Source organism: Daucus carota, chromosome 5, assembly GCF_001625215.2.
Source record: "Daucus carota subsp. sativus chromosome 5, DH1 v3.0, whole genome shotgun sequence".
Classification (NCBI taxonomy): Eukaryota; Viridiplantae; Streptophyta; class Magnoliopsida; order Apiales; family Apiaceae; genus Daucus; species Daucus carota.
The window spans coordinates 44707164-44726761 of NC_030385.2; the positions used below are offsets into that span (position 1 = coordinate 44707164).

At 34.4% G+C, this 19598-nt stretch overlaps 3 protein-coding genes across 3 annotated transcripts; all 3 read left to right on the top strand.

Annotated features, from left to right (window-relative positions):
- The first annotated feature begins 2331 nt into the window (after positions 1-2331).
- LOC108220294 (uncharacterized) lies at positions 2332-5238 on the top strand. The gene is made up of 6 exons (XM_017394026.2): positions 2332-2586; positions 2931-3169; positions 3262-3520; positions 4109-4288; positions 4379-4534; positions 4604-5238. Exons 1-6 carry the CDS (start codon positions 2566-2568, stop codon positions 4772-4774), a joined length of 1026 nt encoding a protein of 341 aa, XP_017249515.1. The 5' UTR covers positions 2332-2565; the 3' UTR covers positions 4775-5238.
- Positions 5239-6596: 1358 nt separating this feature from the next.
- Positions 6597-11211, top strand: LOC108224077 (polyadenylate-binding protein RBP47C'). Its single transcript, XM_017398628.2, has 6 exons — positions 6597-7032; positions 8614-9094; positions 10208-10257; positions 10352-10482; positions 10588-10684; positions 10820-11211. The coding sequence occupies exons 1-6, from the start codon at positions 6736-6738 to the stop codon at positions 10979-10981; spliced, it is 1218 nt and encodes a 405-aa protein (XP_017254117.1). The 5' UTR covers positions 6597-6735; the 3' UTR covers positions 10982-11211.
- Positions 11212-13575: 2364 nt separating this feature from the next.
- Positions 13576-19479, top strand: LOC108223997 (polyadenylate-binding protein RBP47C'-like). Its single transcript, XM_017398511.2, has 6 exons — positions 13576-14023; positions 16263-16743; positions 18329-18378; positions 18470-18600; positions 18708-18804; positions 19019-19479. The coding sequence occupies exons 1-6, from the start codon at positions 13724-13726 to the stop codon at positions 19178-19180; spliced, it is 1221 nt and encodes a 406-aa protein (XP_017254000.1). The 5' UTR covers positions 13576-13723; the 3' UTR covers positions 19181-19479.
- The last annotated feature ends 119 nt before the right edge of the window (positions 19480-19598 follow it).

The window sequence follows — 19598 nt, forward strand, 5'->3', positions numbered from 1 at the left end:
TCCTTGTTCAGATAATATGGTTACTAAAATCCCCTCATTTTGACTATCATATATATTAGGCACATAGAGCTTCATCTGGATGGAGCTTTTAACCCTGCATCTAAATTCCCATGTTTGAAAATTTATATCCACAATTCCTCGTAGTTACCCTTCCTACTTTCTTCATTATGTTACTGTCAAACTGATAAATGCCAGTACTCGAGTAAACCATATTGCAGAACCGTAATTTTTTTCTTTACTGTGCTTTAAATGATCGTTGAGAAATGCACATCAATGGAGATGCAACTCATGTCAATTGACTCCACTTCTGCAGACCACAAACCACCTTTGTCTTGGTCTACCTGGAGTACTGGTACCAACCCCTTGCCTTTCTAGAAACCGTGTGGATATAGTACTACATCTTAAAATTATTTTTCAAATTTGTTTATTTATTTTCTCGCACTATAGACATAATTAATTCGCTTTAATAAAGTATTATAGTTTAATATGTACTTTTACTGTTCAAAAAAAAGAGAATAAGAATGAGAGCATGGGAGAAAGGTTGTTGATTTTATCTTCTCTTTTTTGCTGGAAGTCTGTCTTGGGGAAGCATGATGTCAACTTTATTCTTTGACATAAAAGGCCTTCATTAAAAATGAGTCCCTACATCTGGCCGGGGAGCCCAGATTGCAGAGTTTGTAAAGATTCCCTCCATCAATATCAGATAATTTTTGAAAAAAAATATTCGAACGTAACTTAAAATAATGACTTAATATGATAAATATATTATTTTATTTATAATCCGACTATTACGCTTATGTATTTTTAGACGACAACTTATTAATTCGAAAATAGCATTTGGGGAGGACACGCAGGAACCGTGGATGTCATGTCTAGGATACGAATATGTTTGTAACAAAACATGATTTGCACTAACAAATAAAGTGGTTAAGTTTAATAATTTAAGATTAATCTGGAGCGGAGGGACCTCCGCACTTGGCTCCCCTAGACACCCAACAACACATTGCGGAGCCACTTAGTTTGAGAGAGTTCGATACTTAAAAAATCAAATGATTTGTTAAGACCTAACTTTTGTTAAAGAATCTGGATTATAAATCCTGTAATTATTATTGTTTGAGATGCTCCGTTGAAAGAGGGGCGCACGTATAGTTTATACATAGCTACTCCTGATGGAATCTAACAATATTTGTGATGCAAGTAAATGAGATTAACCTTAGCATTCTCACTTGATGTCAATAAAAAATATAATTGACAAGTTGTGTACTTTCTCCATCCCTTTTACATGTCCATTTTGACTTTTGACAAGTTAAATTGACTATACTTTGATCGAAAGTTACATGTATTATATAATTGAAATAAATAATAAAAATTATATTATTGGAAAGTATATTTTGTCTAGTTTAATATGCAACTTTCGGATTTTAAAAATAATCTATTTGTAATGTTTAGTCAAAAATTGGTCAATTTGACTCATCGAAAAGCAAAATAGACATGTAAAAGAAGACGGAGAGACTATATGCTTTCTAAAACGTAAGTCACCTATAATTATTTTTTCACAAATATGATTTATAACCTTACAAATGAGAATTGAGATGATATGATAAGTTTTTAGCCACTTGAGTTATCAACGTATCATCTATAATTAATTATACAGATATATGCCTAATCATAACACCCGAAATCAACATTTTTCATAGTAGATCGCAAGTTTGTAACTACTGGTATTAAATTTAGAAAAGGGATATATTAACAACTTTAATTAATCAAGTCGGTGGAGAAATTTAAAAATGGCTTGACTTTAATGCATTGAGCCTGTCATCCCTGTCAGCTCACATTGTTTTTCATGTCATATTGCGATCCAGAGCGGGAAAAACGAGGAGAGAGAGAGGAGAAAATAGACAAGCCATATGAATTTCTGATATATATACATAAAACAATTGTATTTTACAACCTCCACGTAGTATATGACCGGAAAATAAACGTATTCCTTTCTTTTTCATAATTGCAGAAATTGATAAATGATATTAATAAGTTGAATTTATTTAGATTATTTTTAATAATTCTGTTCAAAAAATAGATTATTTTTAATAAATCAGAGATTTTTAATCAGATCACTTATAATTAATAAAATAATTTCAGAGATTAATCAATAATTTCTGAATAAATCAAATTCTAGAACTCGGTTTTTTTACGAAAATGTTGTGGCATTAAATTTTGTTAAAAATAACAGACATTTTAATTTCTCTGAATAACAAACCTTATTGATCGAATTGATAAATAAAATAAAAATAAAAAATAAATGAAGGAAAGAGATAAGAAGAGAGAGAAACCAGGGGCGAAAACATGGCGTTTTTGACGAGAAACAAAAACTCAAAACAACCACCAGCGTCTCCATCCATATCTTCTCTAACTCAGCTTCACTTATACTTTTCTGTTTATTTATTACATCTTCCTAGATTCTCCCTCGTACCCTCCCTCAATCTAACCATGTCGTTCCGTATAACATTTTCCTACTTATAAGTTACTTATAAGTTATAACGGTATCATATATACTCTCTGATCATCATGACTGAGGATTGCAACAAGGTACTTACAGCTCTTCTCACTCTTTCTCTCTCATATTTGATAATTCGAAAATTTTTTTATTATAATTTTTAGCACAGATGATTGCTTTGTATCAAGAATTTGATAAAAGTCCATGCAGGGTTGAAAACTTCATGTTAAGTAGTAACTTGACCAAGTCTATAGCCATGTTTTTCTCGAACTATATTAGCAAAATAACACCTAAAAAATCCTTTTTTTGGTTGCTTTTGTGTCTTTTGATGGAGGATTCAAGATCAAATTCACAGGTTTTTGCTAATATTTGTGATGGGCTTTTAGTATTGAGTATGTGTTATGATTAATAATATTTGAAATTGAAATAATTACAGGATGTATTGGCTGTAAAGGCACCTAAGAAAACTCCATTGCTATTGAGAACCACGGTGGTAGTGTTTGCGGTGTTTTGTGGATTATATATGTTCACGATTTGTATTAAGCAGACACGGTTTGCTTCTGATTCGAAGTTATTCAAAATTCAATTGATTCAAGATCCGCCTTGTGACAAATCCGGTTATCAGGAGTCGGAACTTGCTTATTTGCATTTCCCGAAACCCGGAACATTTAGAAGGTAATAGTGATATGTAAGTCTTTAGGTTTAGGCCAGTTTTTTGTAATTTGTTTGGGGTTTTGAGAGGATGGTTTGAATTGATGAATTTACAGGAAGGAATGTGCTTGTAATCCTGTACGGTTTTTTGCCATCCTGTCGATGCAGAGATCGGGGAGTGGATGGTTTGAGACATTGCTAAACAGTCATATCAATATAAGCTCTAATGGGGAAATTTTTGGGGCTAAAGATAGGAGGAGTAATGCTTCGAGAGTTGTAGAGGTTTTGGATCAAGTATATAATCTTGATTGGTTTTCTAGTGCATCCAAGAACGAATGCTCTGCAGCTGTTGGCTTCAAATGGATGCTTAATCAAGTAAGTATATTTAAAAATAGTGCCCAGCTTAATTAGTTTACATGGATATAATTCGTAATAGCTGTCGTTCTTGTACTTTCCTAGCTGTGTTCCTCTTCTTTATATTTATCCAGAGTAACAATATAAGTAAATGTACAGAAACTAGTCCGTGGTTAGCTCTTTTAGCACTAGGAATCATGTTACAGTTTTATGTTTCAGTTAAAGATATTAATGGTATAAAATGAAAGAGATGGAGAACAATTCCGCTTATCAACTTATCATAATGTGACTGTGTTGGTTTTCTGGAAGAGTTACTCCATCAGTAGTAGAACTAGTAAAAACAAACTTTTGTCTACAAAGAAGGTATATGACAGCAGAAGATTAAATTAGAAGGACTTAAAAGAATTCTTACTTGTCGAAACATGAAATGAATTCAAAAGTGTGTATATGTCTTAAATGTGCAAATGTGCAATTATTGATCAACCAACATAGCATTAAAACAGAAGTTGGGATGCTTTCGTAGAAGCAACTGAATGATAACTGCAAATGTTGACAGCGTACTTAGCTTTGTTTTCTGTCTAGTACCTGAAATTTGAAACCAACTTACAGGGAGCAATGACGAATCATAAGGAGGTTGTAGAATACTTTAACAGAAGAGGTGTTTCTGCAATATTTCTCTTGCGAAGGAATTTACTTCGCAGAATGATATCTATGCGTGCAAATGCACATGACAAAAGTGTTAAGTTAATAAATGGAACTCACAAGTCTCACGTACATTCACCAAAAGAGGTCCTTTCTCCTCTCTATCTTAGTGCTCTTTTACTTCCTTTCTCATAGTAATCCAATACACAAATTTTTAGCTATTTTAATTATTTGCAGGCTCAAATATTGGCACAGTATAAACCAAAAATTAACACAACAGAGCTTGTACCCAGCCTAATGCAAGTAGAGGGGACAGCTAGACATGCTCTAGAGATGTTCAAGAGTACCAGGCATATTGTTTTATACTATGAAGATGTTGTCAACAACCGCACTGTAAGTACACTATGAAAATCATTCTTCTCTACAACTCACGACTTCTTCTAAAATCTCGCTTACCTGCAGAAACTTGTAGACGTTCTAGAGTTTCTAAGGGTTCCATACAGAGACCTAACTAGTCGTCAGGTTAAGATACACAGTGGCCCCTTGTCGCAATATATTGATAACTGGGAAGATGTTAAAAAAACGCTCAATGGCACATCTTTTGAGAGCTTTCTCAAAGAAGACTACAAATAGTAGTCTGGGAATGTAAATACTCTTGTCGTAGAACATAATTTTGACCTGGAGAACATCAGCAAGGAAAATGAATACTAATAACAGGGAAAGGATGCTGGAGCTGCATTATGCCACTTTTGGATTTTCCATCGAAATTCCATCAAAATCAAACGGAAGCTTATACCTTTTGAATTTCTGTCGGAATTCAATTATACTTTTTTATCTTGTAATGCAATAGTAGTCATTCATGTAAAATGCTCCCCTCAATATAAAGCATCACACTGTCATTATTAGTTAGTTGTCAATCTGTAGTCTATAGTCTATACTAGTGTTCTGTGAGTTAGAGTAAAACATCAGAATTCAGAGCCCAATTATACATACCAACATGAAAGATCTTGCCAAAAGAGTGCACCTGTTTGTTATGTACTCATAGTGAACATGATGTATTGATTCTTATAGTGATTTTATAATTTTTTTTTTTGATAGAAGATTTCATTTATTTATGTATATCTGAGATCTTCTGTATTCAATTCTTCAGAGTTCAAATTTGAGTGGCAAAAAGAACATACTTAAATGTATTCATATTTTATACAGCTGTTCAAAATAAATTCTGCATTTCAGTACCACAGCCTGTTTGGATCAAATTAAGCAAACAACTCCCAACCGGCCCAATAGGCCCAATAAGGCCAGGATGGAAAATTGGGAAAGTTGGCCCAAATATAGTGCCACTTCTCATTCAAATGTTACTCCCTCCGTCCCAGTGAATTGTATACAGTTTCCTTTTTGGGACGTCCCATCAATTGTATACATTCCAAAAATAGTAAACTTTTATAATATAAAACATCATTACTCCAACTACTTTCTTCCACTATCTCCATTCTATAATAATATAAACACTATTACACCCACTACTTTCCTCCACCATCTCAAATTTATTATTAAATTTATTATTAAATATAAATGGGTCCCACCACTATACCCACTTTTCATCCAACTTTACTCTTTTCTTACTCAGTTTCTTGGTCTCCGTGCCCCAGCCATTTGTATACAAATGACTGGGATTGAGGGAGTACCAAATAGGTTGGGGTGGAAATGATCATTGTAATTACCAAAATCTATAACATGTTCTAAATGTACTTGCCCTAGTAGCAGACTCGCAGGCCAGTTTAATCCTATATTTGTACTAGCAGCTCTGTTTAACTGCCACTTGAGTCACATTTCTCCAAATGGCAGAACTGGTTTCCAAAGTACAAGGTAAATCAATCTGTCTACACATTCTGGTGTATCCATGATATTCAACAATATTCCTTCCCATTTCTGATAAACCCTTTTTACATATATTTTTAAACCTGTAGCCAGTGTTTTAAAAATTTCAGATAAATTTTTAAAAAACATTTTTTAAAAACATTTTACCGATTTATTAATTACTTTTCGATTTAATTAAAATTTTCTGATTTATCTAAAAAATCTCCGATAAATTTTTAATAAATTTTGATCAGTAGTTTAATCGATTAGTTTTGATTTTTGATTTCTACAACCATGATTGTAATATGTAACATTTTTTCTTAAATTTTTTTTTATTTAAAATTTTGGATTTCAAATATTTCAATGAATTAAAAACTATAGTTACAAATATTTATTTTTAAAAATAAACTAACTTATATAAAATGATATATATTTGGAATAAATTTCATTACAATACAAAGAAAAATCGACTTTTACTCAAAAATATATTCTACCAAAAGAGGCAAACAAAAATTCACAAAGAAAATGCATATTATTCCGATCCAACGGCCAAGAAAATTTGACCTTCATCCAACGGCCGAAAACGCATGTTCACTACAAGGGCTTCATGAATACCGTCATCCTCTCACATAAATCTTCTCTCCCAGCCTCCCTCCCCCTCCCCTGTTTCTCCCCAGATTTATCTCCATATTTACACCAGATTATCAACAACACACTCGCGGCTGCTCGTGCGTGAAATGCAAACGATGAGTTCTGATCCGGCGACTCCACAGGCGGTTGTGGCGGCGAAAGTGGCGCCTGCACCTCAGTGGATGCCTATGCAGTATCCGGCCATGGTCATGCAGCATCACATGATGGCGCCGCCGCATTATGTGCCGTATTTTCCGTTGCAGCAGCAGCAGCAGCATCACCCGGCGCCTAGTCATCAGCAAGGATCCGGGGGGAGTAGTGAGAACCAGACCATTTGGGTGGGGGACCTTCATAATTGGATGGACGAGGATTATCTCCGCAACTGCTTTGCTTCCACCGGAGAGGTACCCTGCCCTTTTTGTTCGTCAGGATACTCCCTCCGTTTTAAAATATAGGTCGTTTGACTATTTGATACATACGGTTAAGTCCTGGCATATATGATTATTATTATAATTAAAAAAAGTTTAAAATAATGATTTTAGCTATGCGGTTAAAAGACTTGAAAATGTGTGTCAAAAAGTGAGGTGACCTGTATTTCAAAAGGGAGGGAGTATTATGTTTGTTGCTTGGTTCTTGAAATTAAAGTGGTTATGTATGTTGTTTAAGATGTTTATAATGTTGGTTCTTATGATATATGAGTGTGCTTGTTGATAGCCTAGTGTCAAGTGTTAGCTACCATATGCTGGTTTTGAATACTCAGAAGTCAGAATAGGCGGAGTTATTGTTAAAGATTGCATCTTTTTATTAATATTCAAGTATATGGTAGCCAGACTTTCTCTAGTAGGATGTGAAGTTAACAATCCCTTGCTATGTTATTCTGCTCGACTTTGTTACTTATTCAATTCAATCTATAAGTGTGGATAGAAATTTGGTGATATATGTACATGAAAATAATATGCGTTTGAAATTTACTTCAACACTATGATACAGTTATTGATCTTGTAATCCTATCAAAGTCCTAGAGACAGAGGGGATAATTTTTTTTAAAACACTAGTGACCACAGAGATGTAGTTAGGGATGCAAAGAGACAAGTATTTTAGTGAGCTCACATGCTTTAGTTGATGCATTTATTTGTAATTGTTTCATTTTAATGACATTTCGATAATATTATCATTGAAATTTTCTTTGTATCAAGTTTCATGTGTTTCGACTTTTTTTATGGATGAGAATTAGTTTATTTCAATTTATAAATAAACAGAGCAGTTGGAATACATTTCACACAATATCAATCATCAGATTAAGTAGTGTTAGTTACATATATTTTGGAAGCCTGCTATCTTTAATTGTTCTCAAATTTATGTCAGAGTTTTTCCCTTAAATTGTTCTCAGTTATATATTTAATTCAGTTTTATCAAATATATTATAATTCTAAAAACCAAACATTATTGGTTTACTGGTTAAGCCTCACCCTTTTCAGCTTCATTAGTTTGTTGTCAAAAGGCACTATATTTATCATCTGAGGTGTTCTACTATATGTTCCTCGAAGAGGCAGCTGTTAAATATGTAGTTTAATGTCCCTCCTCTGTACTCGGTACCCCCTATGTCAAGATACTTTCTTTCCATACTAAATTCAGGTTGCCTCATCTCCAAATTAGAAAAATGAAATGTGTTCAACTAATTTAAGCCCACACACGTTTCTTGTAATATTTTTGGCAACTATCAAGTTATTACATTAGAAGAACAAATAAAATGCATAGAATTGCGTCTAAAAATGAATCAATTGATTTGAGTCACTGGGACTACTGAATTATAATAGTCTAATTTGTGATTATGCAATTTTTACGCCTTTGGAAGTAGAATAGCATTAAGGATTTTTGAATACTGACATTCAGAATAATGTTGCGGTTGTGTTTGTGCATTTGATATTTTCGCCTACATGACTTTAAATTAGTTTCCTTGACATATAGTGCTTTGTTTTTCACAGGTTGCCTCCATTAAGGTTATTCGAAATAAGCAGACTGGCTTCTCAGAAGGCTATGGATTTGTTGAGTTCCATTCTCATGCTGCTGCTGAAAAGGTTTTGCAAAGTTATACTTGCATTCCTATGCCTAACACCGATCAACCTTTCCGTTTAAACTGGGCTACATTTAGCATGGGCGACAAGCGCTCAAATAATGGTTCTGATCTTTCTATATTTGTAGGAGATTTAGCTTCAGATGTCACTGATACCTTGTTGCATGAAACTTTTGCTAGTAAATACCCATCTGTTAAAGCTGCTAAGGTAGTCATTGACGCCAACACTGGCCGCTCAAAAGGTTATGGTTTTGTAAGGTTTGGAGATGATAATGAGAGGTCCCAAGCCATGACCGAAATGAATGGTGCATACTGTTCAAGTAGGGCTATGCGCATCGGTGCGGCAACCCCCAGAAAGTCTGTTGGTTACCAACAACAATATACTTCACAAGGTAAGTTGTAACCTTTTTTACTTTTAGCAGCTTAGTTTGAAACTCATTATTGTAAAGTACCTATTACTTAAAGTTTGTTTATTTAGTCTTGCCTTGTTAATATAGGCTACGTGAAATTATGTAGGACATCAGGATTATCGGGAAGATGAGGGGGAGAATAATTTTCCTCTTCTCTATTTCTCAGTTGAAATAACTTAGGCTAATAGTTAACATGTAATTGATAGTAGGATTTACGTTCTCCCTTACTGCTTCTTTCCCAACCAGATTAAAAAAGCCCTGCATAAGTCTAGTCCCCTTCCGCCTTCTGAATTCATTTGACATGTGGTTAAATGTACTATGTACACATCTACTTTCCTTTTCTGACCCCACTCATGTTCCATAGAAAGTCAGTCATGTAACACCAGGTCAAGTTTTGTTTTAGCATGATATACTGAAAAGTAAAGTGGATTATATTTAGAAGAAGTGGGAGGTGAGGTTGAGAGAACAGCCAATGTTGTGATCATGTTTCTTTTGTAAGATAATCATTGAGTTTTAACAGGCAATATAAATATTTGTTCTTGTGGCTTTATAATTAGATGTGTTAAGAACTTACATGTATAGTGGAACCAGTGATGAGCAGGAAAATCTATCAATGTTGCTTCTATTTTATAAATATCAGTGATTTGGATTAAAAAGAGTAGCATAGGTCTTTTGTACTCTCTGGTTTCTACTCTGTTCATTCTCTTTTATGTTGCTACAAAAGTAATCTGGTACATTTATATGGCGCAAAACTCAACTTGGCCTGAATATTCTGTGAAAGGGGAGGCATACTCGTAATTTCTGTATGCGTTTGTATTTAGATAATATCTGACATAGGTAACAGATGCCTTGAAGATCTATTCTTTCTTCTATCAGGCTCATATACATTTAGAAATAGTATGAAAATCGGCTCTGTAACTTTTAAGTTTAACTTATACAGTTTGCTCAGTTCCAGTTCTCCAAACAGTTTTGTTGTTTATATATTTATTCCTTTCAGAAACACTTGCTTAATGGTTTGTTGTGTATATATTTTCTTTAGTAAGTCTTGCTGAATGGTTTGCTTGATTTTTAATCATTTGAATATGGCTCTTCTAGGTGGACATGTTTCCAATGGTGAATCTGATGGAGATTCTACCAACACAACAGTTAGTTTTCTGGCTTCTAGCAGATAAATAAGTATATTATTAAATCACGGGCTTCCCCCTTTTTGTTAATTTTCTAACAAGCAAGTATATGTAGATATTTGTTGGAGGGCTTGATCCAAGTGTTAGCGATGAGGACCTCAAGCAGCCGTTCTCCCAGTATGGAGAGATCGTCTCAGTAAAGATACCAGTTGGGAAAGGATGTGGGTTTGTACAATTTGCCAACAGGTACAAAATAGCTTAGTAGTTTGTACCATATCATACGTTCAATGATACATTCTAAACAGAAGTGATGCTTCTGAACCGTGTTGTGACACACATTCATTCTGGCAGAAATGACGCGGATGAGGCATTGCAGAAGTTAAATGGCACCGCAATTGGCAAGCAGACAGTTCGTCTTTCTTGGGGGCGCAACCCAGCCAATAAGCAGGTCTTTTGTTAGTACAGTAATGCTGCAATTAGTAGTGTTTTGAACTTGTTACAATGCTGTTTTCTCTGTTCTGATTATCTGTATGGTTTTGAATTTCTGCTCATTGGTCTGTCTTGGTATACTTGAATGTTGCAGTTTCGAGGTGAGTATGGCAACCAGTGGACTGGTGCATACTACGGAGGGCAAATGTTTGATGGATATGGATACGCAATGCCAGCTCATGATCCAAGCATGTACGCGGCTGCAGCATATGGCGCGTACCCTGTGTATGGAACTCATCAACAACAAGTCAGCTAATTGGCTGCCTAGTGAACCGATCACACGAAGATCACACGTTGAAATGGGCAGAATTGTTCCAATTTCTGTAGTTTTGTGTGTGTAGAAATTCTATAATTCCCTCTAAATGTGGAGTGGAACTGAATTTTGACTGATTGGCTAGTTCTAGGAATTTGATGATAACATTTATCCAGGAGTGTGGGGATTTAACGTAAGACTTCCTGATTAGAATAAATGTTCTTTCACACGAAGTACTATGCTCACAAAGCTAATATTCAGATACTCCAGGTAACCTGGTTTTGCTTGTGGTGAGTTGATATTTTTTTAGGGTTTTAATTCGAGCCGAGCCGGACGAGTTTTAAGATGAGCCTAATTCGAGCCAAGTTTAATCGAGTCGAGCCGAGCCGGCTCAGTTAACTAATCGAGCCTAAATCTTTGCCGAACTCGACTCGGTTAATTTCACGAGTCGAGTTGAGCCGGCTCGTTTAGCTAAACGAGCCGGTTTTAACGAGTTGAGCGAGCCAACTCGTATAATTTTACACTTAATCGAGCCCAAACCTCTACCCGAACTCGGCTTGTTTAATTTCACGAGTCAAATCGAGCCGGATCATGTAATTAAACGAACCAAAACCTTAACCCGAACTCGACTCATTTAACGAATCGAGTCGGGCCGAGCCGGACCCACTTAAACGAGTTCGAGCCGGGCGAGCTTGCGAGCCGCCGGACTCGAATTACAGCTCTATATTTTTTAAAAGAAATTTTGGGTTATGTTTGGAATACGCATAATTACTCCCTTTATGTTTAAAATATCAAAATCTATTGGAGAAGGCTGTAATATCTCGTCTAACATTTTATGAAACTCCTGCACGAAGGAAATCTAACATATCAGCATTTTGTAAAAACAAACTTTCAGGTTAATGCTTCATGGTTGTTTTTGCACTTTGGAGAGGTGGAGGCAAATAAAAAAAGAAAAAAAAAGGAATTTGGGGTAAAAAATTAATTTTAAAATTTTTCAGTTAAAGGAGCTTCTACACGTGTTTGGAATATAAAAAATAATCAAACAACTATTTATCAAAATTATATCTTATTTAATTCATTATCAAAATAATGTCTTACTGAGTATTTAATTCAAGTGATTTGCGAATCGAACTAACTGGTAGTTAGTTCTGGTCAAAATCGTTGATCCAATTTATCTATCTTTGAACATACGCATATCTACTCCCTAGATCTCAATGTGTCCTTTTTAATTATTCAGCGATCAATTTAATTGATAATTAATTAAAAAAATTTGTTAATAATTTCAAATTTTGAAAAAGAGATTTTGAAAAAAATTAAATATATTTTATAATAAGTAATTTTTAATATCTTTTTTAGTTGAATAATATATATAATTTATGATTAAAATTTAATCAATTTTATTTAATTAAAATAATAAAATATGATATGAGATGGAGAGAGTATTAAAATTTAAGATCGTCACAGAAACAGAAATAACTTCACGTTCTCCGCTTTCTCTCCCAACTTCAAAATTAATTACTTCCTCCATCCCAAAATAGTTGTCACATTTCTATTTTTGTTGGTTGAATTGATTAAGTTTTGACCAAAGATTATAATTCGATTCTCATTATTTTAAAAAACTGAAAATTACATTTTAAAGTAGATTAAAAATTATTTCCAGTGGCATATTTTTTTTATTTTGTTACTCCCTCCGTCCCTATTTATCTGTCCACTTTGGAAGTAAAAATCTGTCTCTATTTATCTGTCCATTTATACTTTCAAAACTAATTTAATGATAGTTTTTCAAATATATCTCCATAATTTCAATTTTCAAGGCTTGACTTATTTAAAACTTGGTTGAATTCATGTTTTGAAGACATAAAGTAGGGGTATTCTACCATTTTCAAGATATTAATTAGAGGTATTTAATGAAAAAGTTTATACAATCAATTATTCTTTGGTATGTATTTTTTTTTTCAAAATAGACAGATAAAAAGAGACGGAAGGAGTAATTGATAAAATATTATTAAATTTCAGTCAAATTTTAGTTAATTTGACCAGCACAAAACTGACTATTTTGGGACGGTGGGAATACAACTCAGGCCTGTTGGATCAAAATTCAAAACAAGCAAACAACTCCCGAAGGGCCCAATAGAAGTGGAAGATTTGGGCTGTGGAGCCCAAACACAGTGACTTTTCACTCTGGTGTTAGTAAATTGCGGAAATATTCATGATATCGCTTAAAATCAATAATATGCCACAAAAGTAACCTAGTAGACTAGCAGTACAAGTTAATCCCCAATTTTGGCAGCTATGTTTAACTGCCACTTCAGTCACATCTCTTCAAATGGCAGAACCAGTTTCCAAGTACTAGAAAGGAACAATCTGTCTGTCTATTTTTATCGTCAAAAAAAAAAAAATCAGATTATCTTCATCGAATATTAAAAGTGAAAACCAACTCTACTCTAAAATATATTTTGCCGAAAGAAACAAATAAAAAATTACAAACTATATCTATAATATGCCCATCCAACGGTTCTCATAAACTCACCTTAATCCAACGGCCGAGAATGTATCTACATGAGAAGGGCTTCAGTTAGCCTCTTACATAAATCTTCTCTTCCAGCCTCCCTCCACCTCCTTTCTTCTTCCCAGATTTATCCACCACAATTTAACAAATTCTTTTCTTCATTCAAAACTAAAAATAATTAAAAAAACAATTATTTATTATTTATTGATTTAGTGTGAGAGCACAATAATTGTGAAATGCAGACCATAGCTTCTGATCCGGTGACTCCCCAGCCGGCTGTAGCGGCCAAGGCGGCGCCGTCGCCTCAGTGGCTGCCTATGCAGTATCCGGCAATGGTAATGCAGCATCACATGATGCCGCCGCCGCATTACCCACCTCATTATTTGCCTTATCATCCTCTGCAGCAGCATCACATGGCTCCTAGTCATCAACAAGGATCCGGGGGGACCAGTGAGAACCAGACTATTTGGGTGGGGGACCTTCATAACTGGATGGACGAGGATTATCTCCGCAACTGCTTTGCTTCAACCGGGGAGGTACGCTGATGTTTATGGTGAATATTTGCGAAATATTTGATTATTTGGTTCTATATAACCTTAGGACATTGGTTGTGTTATCACTCCTTTTTCTACTTAAAATTTGAGGAATATGATACGAATCGAATTGTTAAAGGATGGAGTTATAATTATACTCCCTCTGTTCTAAAATAATAGTCGTTTTAAAATATTCAGAAAAAAAAAATTTGTATGATTATTTGGTTCTATATGTTGTTTAAGATATGGCGAACCAAACATTGGTTGTTTTATCACTCCTTTTCTACTTAAAAATTGAGAAATGTGATACAAATATGTGAGTAATGTGGATTTCGAATTGTCAAGGTTGGAGTTATATATAATTATAAATTGCATCTTCTTTGTTTTTCTTGTACTGAATTTCTATGCAGAGTAGCTATAGATTAGCTACAGACTTTCTTCAGGGATTAGCGGTAGACTTTCTATAGCAGGATGCAAATTTGATTAACAGTTTTCTGTTTTTGTTTATTGTACTTAACCTTGTCACTCATTCAATTTATGATTGTGGACAAAAATTTGGTGATGTATGTACATGAAGATAATATGAGTATGGAGTTTAATCCAAAACTATGATACACTCTTTTGTTGCAATCTTGTAATCCTTTATTTTGAGTTTGGTTGGGGAGAATGGTATGGAATGACTAAAAATAAATGAAAATAATAGAAGTAGGAGGGAAGTTCCGGAAAAATTTTAGTGAGTGCAAAATTGTTATATATGATGAGATTTGAGAAGAAATTGAGTAAAAGAAGGAATGGAGCTTTCCTTCTCAAATTGGGGGTGTGATCTCTAGTAAAGGGTGTAAGAAATGGAATGGAGGAAAAAATGAAATTTATGCCACACTGGACTCCTTGCACAACTAGCTTAATCATGTATATCTCTATAGTAATTTTTGCTCTGTTTGGGATAGGATGAATTGACCTATTTATCTCTATTTGTCACAAATTAATTGTCAGGCCTAGTAAAAATATCAAAATGTTGAAGCGCAAAACTTACATTAAGATACAACTGCAATAAAACCAGTAGTTGGAAAACTTTACCAAAAATTCCAATTCTTTAGAAAGTAACGAAGAATTGTCATATATCATTATTTATTTACTTTCCAAGTGGGATAATCACTAATTGATTTTCAGTTGAGTGAAATTTTGTTTTGAATGTCCCTTCTCCTCTCCTTCTTTATGGTTCCCATGTGTCATTGCTCAAATGTTGAATAAAAATGTGTTTGAAGACGAATATTCTCCTTCCCTGCTTTTTTTTTTCCCTTCAAATCATTGCTATTTACAACACTAGTGCATCTGATTCATATCACTCTTATAGGCTGGAATTACATTCACACTGTTGTACTTCAAGCTCGTAAATTGTTTAAGTACTACATTTTTAAAGACCATTTAATCAAATATCATATATTGTTCTTTCATTAAAAATAACCACCGAATATGTTATACTATATCAAGTGTGAGCCTTTACAGTTTACACAAGTCTGTTTCTTAAGATGAATGTTAGATGTCTATAAAACATAGAGGAAATCAATGAAATCTTAGTCAAGCCGAATGTATTGAATATAAGGTGCAGCTTGACACAACATTTTTGCCTAACTCATGCAGTTTTGTTCATGTTGAAGTTTATTTCTTAAATTATCTCTCAGTTATATTCAGATTCTTCGAACATATCATAATTTTAAATAAACATACATTAAGGACTTAATTGGTTAAGCCTCACCCTTTTCAGCTTCATTAGGTTGTTGTCAAAACTCAGAAGGCACTTTATTTATCATCTGGCTAAATATATGTTCCTCAACAAGACAGTCGTGGTTTAGTAGTATAATATTCCTCTTCTGGACCCGGTACCCCCATGTCACCATTTTTCCCATACTAAATTCAAGTTGGCTCATGTCTAAATCAAAATATGATATATATTTATCCAATTTAAGCCAACACATGTACTTTCTCGTGATATATTTAGCAGCTTTCCAGTTTATTATTTCAAAGAAAAAATAAGTAGCATAAATTGATTCTTAAAATGAATGAATTGATTTGAGATACGGGACTACTAAATTACTATAGTATGATTTTTTGTAATGTCTTTTTTAATGTTTATAGTATAGGATTAGGAAAATTTGAATACTAACATCAAGATTAATGTGTGGTTGTGCCTTTGATATCTTTGACATATTTTTCTTGACATATAGTGTCGTCTCTTGCACAGGTTGCCTCCATTAAGGTCATTCGCAATAAGCAAACTGGCTTCTCAGAAGGCTATGGATTTGTGGAGTTCCTTTCTCATGCTGCTGCTGAAAAGGTTTTGCAAAGTTATACTTGTATTCCTATGCCTAACACCGATCAACCTTTCCGTTTAAACTGGGCTACATTTAGCATGGGCGACAAGCGCTCAAATAATGGTTCTGATCTTTCTATATTTGTTGGAGATTTAGCTTCAGATGTCACTGATACCTTGTTGCATGAAACTTTTGCTAGTAAATACCCATCTGTTAAAGCTGCTAAGGTTGTCATTGACGCCAATACGGGTCGCTCAAAAGGTTATGGTTTTGTAAGGTTTGGAGATGATAATGAGAGGTCTCAGGCCATGACTGAGATGAATGGTGCATACTGTTCTAGTAGAGCTATGCGCATTGGTGCTGCAACCCCGAGAAAGTCCGTTGCTTACCAACAACAATATTCTTCACAAGGCAAGTTGTAACCTTTCATGAATCATACTTTATTCTGTCTTACCTTTTCACTATAAACTAGATGAAATTTTGTAAGGTATCACGATTATCAGAAGGAAGGATAAAGTTAACTCTTGTGTGTTCTGAAAGTTGAAAAAAAAAAAATTAGGCTAGACATTACCATGTCATTTATTGTAAGATATATGTTCTCCCTTCACCGGTACTTTCCTGACCAGATTAAAAAAAAACCCTACATATATTAGTCCCCTTCTGAAATCATTTGACATGTGGTTAAATATGATATGTAGACAACATCTAGTTTCCATTTCAGATCACACTTATGTTCCATAAAAGTCAGTCATGTGGCACCAGGACAAGTAAGTTTTGGTTTGGTTTAGCATGACAAAGAACAAGTATAGGGGATCATATATAGGACACGTATTAGTTTACCCAAAGTTGTGATGTTTGTTTTTCAGAAAATTGTAAAGTTTTATCAAGTAATACAAGCATTTGTTATTATTGCTTCATAATAAGCTCTGTTACAAACTTACTTGTAATAAGGAACCAGAGTTGAGCAGGATAATCTGTCAAGTTTGCTATTGATTTCATAAACAATTACATTGCCTAGTAAGAGTGTGTTATATATTCACTTGAATGGTCGTGGTTATTTTGCTTAAAAAAGGCTATCAGTGATCTTTTATACTCTCTGGCTTCTACCCTGTCCATCCCCTTTTACTTGGCTACAAGACTAATCTGGTACATCTATTATGGAGCACAAATCAACTGTAGCCTGAATCTTCCATGAGAGTGGAGTCGTACATGTAATTATTTTTTAAATTCTAATGCTAATTCAGACAATATCTGAATATAGGTAACAGATGCCTTAAAGATTTATAGCCTTTTTATTAGGCTCTTATAATGTTTAGAAGTATATTGAAAATTCTATAACCTATATGTGAGAACATGAACTGTCATTATGCTTGTGACAATAATTTATAAGTTTGTAGCTTCTCAGTGCATATAAAACTCATGTGTAATAAAATAAACGAGCATGCTATGTGTTTCATGATTGTCATTTACCACCCCAGCCCCCCTTTTTTTCTGGTTCCAAAAACAGATTAACACTGAGACTGTTGTATTATATGTCCCAGATCATTAGTTTGTAACTGCATAGTGTATGAAGTTGTACAGTTTGCTTAGACCCAGTTTTACATAATTTATTGCTGTTTATGTAATGTATTCTTTTAGAAAGTTCCGCTGAATGGTTTGCTATGTATATACTCCCTCCGTCCCCTTTTACATGTCCATTATGCATTTCGAGGAGTCAAATTGACCAATTTTTGACTAAATATTACAAATTATCTACTCATTATTTTTAAAATCTGAAAGTTGCGTATTAAAATACACTAAATGTACTTTCTATTGATATAATTTTTATTATTTTTCTCAATTATCTGATACATGTAAAGTTCAGTCAAAATAAAGTCAATTTGACTGGTCAAAAGTCAAAGTGGACATGTAAAAAGGGACGGAGGGAGTATTGTTTTAAGAAAGTCCAGCTGAATGGTTTGTTAAATTTTTAATCATCTGAATATGGCTCTTTTAGGTGGATATGTTTCCAACGGTGAATCCGATGGAGATTCTACCAACACAACAGTTAGTTTTCTGGATTCCATGCAGATAAATAAGTATATTATCAAAACATGTCCCCGCTTTTTTTTCTTTTCTAACAAGCAAGTATATGTAGATATTTGTTGGGGGGCTTGACCCAAGTGTTAGCGATGAAGACCTCAAGCAACCGTTCTCCCAGTATGGAGAGATCGTCTCAGTAAAGATACCAGTTGGGAAAGGATGTGGGTTTGTGCAATTTGCTAACAGGTACAGAATAGCTTATCAAATTGTGCAATATCATACGTTCAATGATACACCTTAAACAGAAGTGATGCTTCTAAACTGTTTTTTAATCCAACAAATCCATACTGCAGAAATGATGCTGATGAGGCACTGCAGAAGTTGAATGGCACCGCAATTGGGAAGCAGACAGTTCGTCTTTCTTGGGGCCGCAACCCAGCAAATAAGCAGGTATTCTGTTAGTATAGTAATGCTGCAATTAGTAGAGTGTTGTGTCTTCTTGTGCCTTTCTCCCCTGTAACAACACTGCAATCGTTTCTGTTCTCGTTATCTTTATTACTTTTCTTTGTTGATCTGAGAATTTGGCTCCAACTACCAACCATGAAGCGTCTTGGTTTGTACATATGGTTTTGAATTTCTGCTCATTGGTCTGAAAATTTTGCAGTTTCGAGGTGAGTATGGCAACCAGTGGACTGGTGCATACTACGGAGGGCAAATATATGATGCATATGGATATGGAATGCCAGCTCATGATCCAAGCATGTATGCCGCTGCAACATATGGCGCGTACCCCATTTACGGTACTCATCAACAACAAGTAAGCTAGCCGGCTGCCTAATGAACCGGTTATACGAGGATCACACGCGGAAATGGGCAGAATTGTTCCGATTTATGTAGTCTTCTTGTGTGTAGAAATTCTATAATTCCCTCCAAATGCAGAGTGGGACTGAATTTTGACTGATTCAGCTAGCTGTAGGATTTGATAACATTTTTTTAGAAGTGTGGGGATTTAACGTAAGACTTCCTGATTAGAATAAATGTTCTTGCACCAGGTACTATGCTCGGAAAGCTAGATGGCAGTGGTTTTGCTTCGGCCAAGTTAGAATGGATTTTTATTAAATGATATATTGTGGATTATGCATAACCAATCTTTTAATGTTTAAAAATCTAAAAAGAACAGTTGTGATATCTTGCTTCTAGCATTTTATGTAACCCTTGCATGATTTAAAATTGAGTTTACGAAT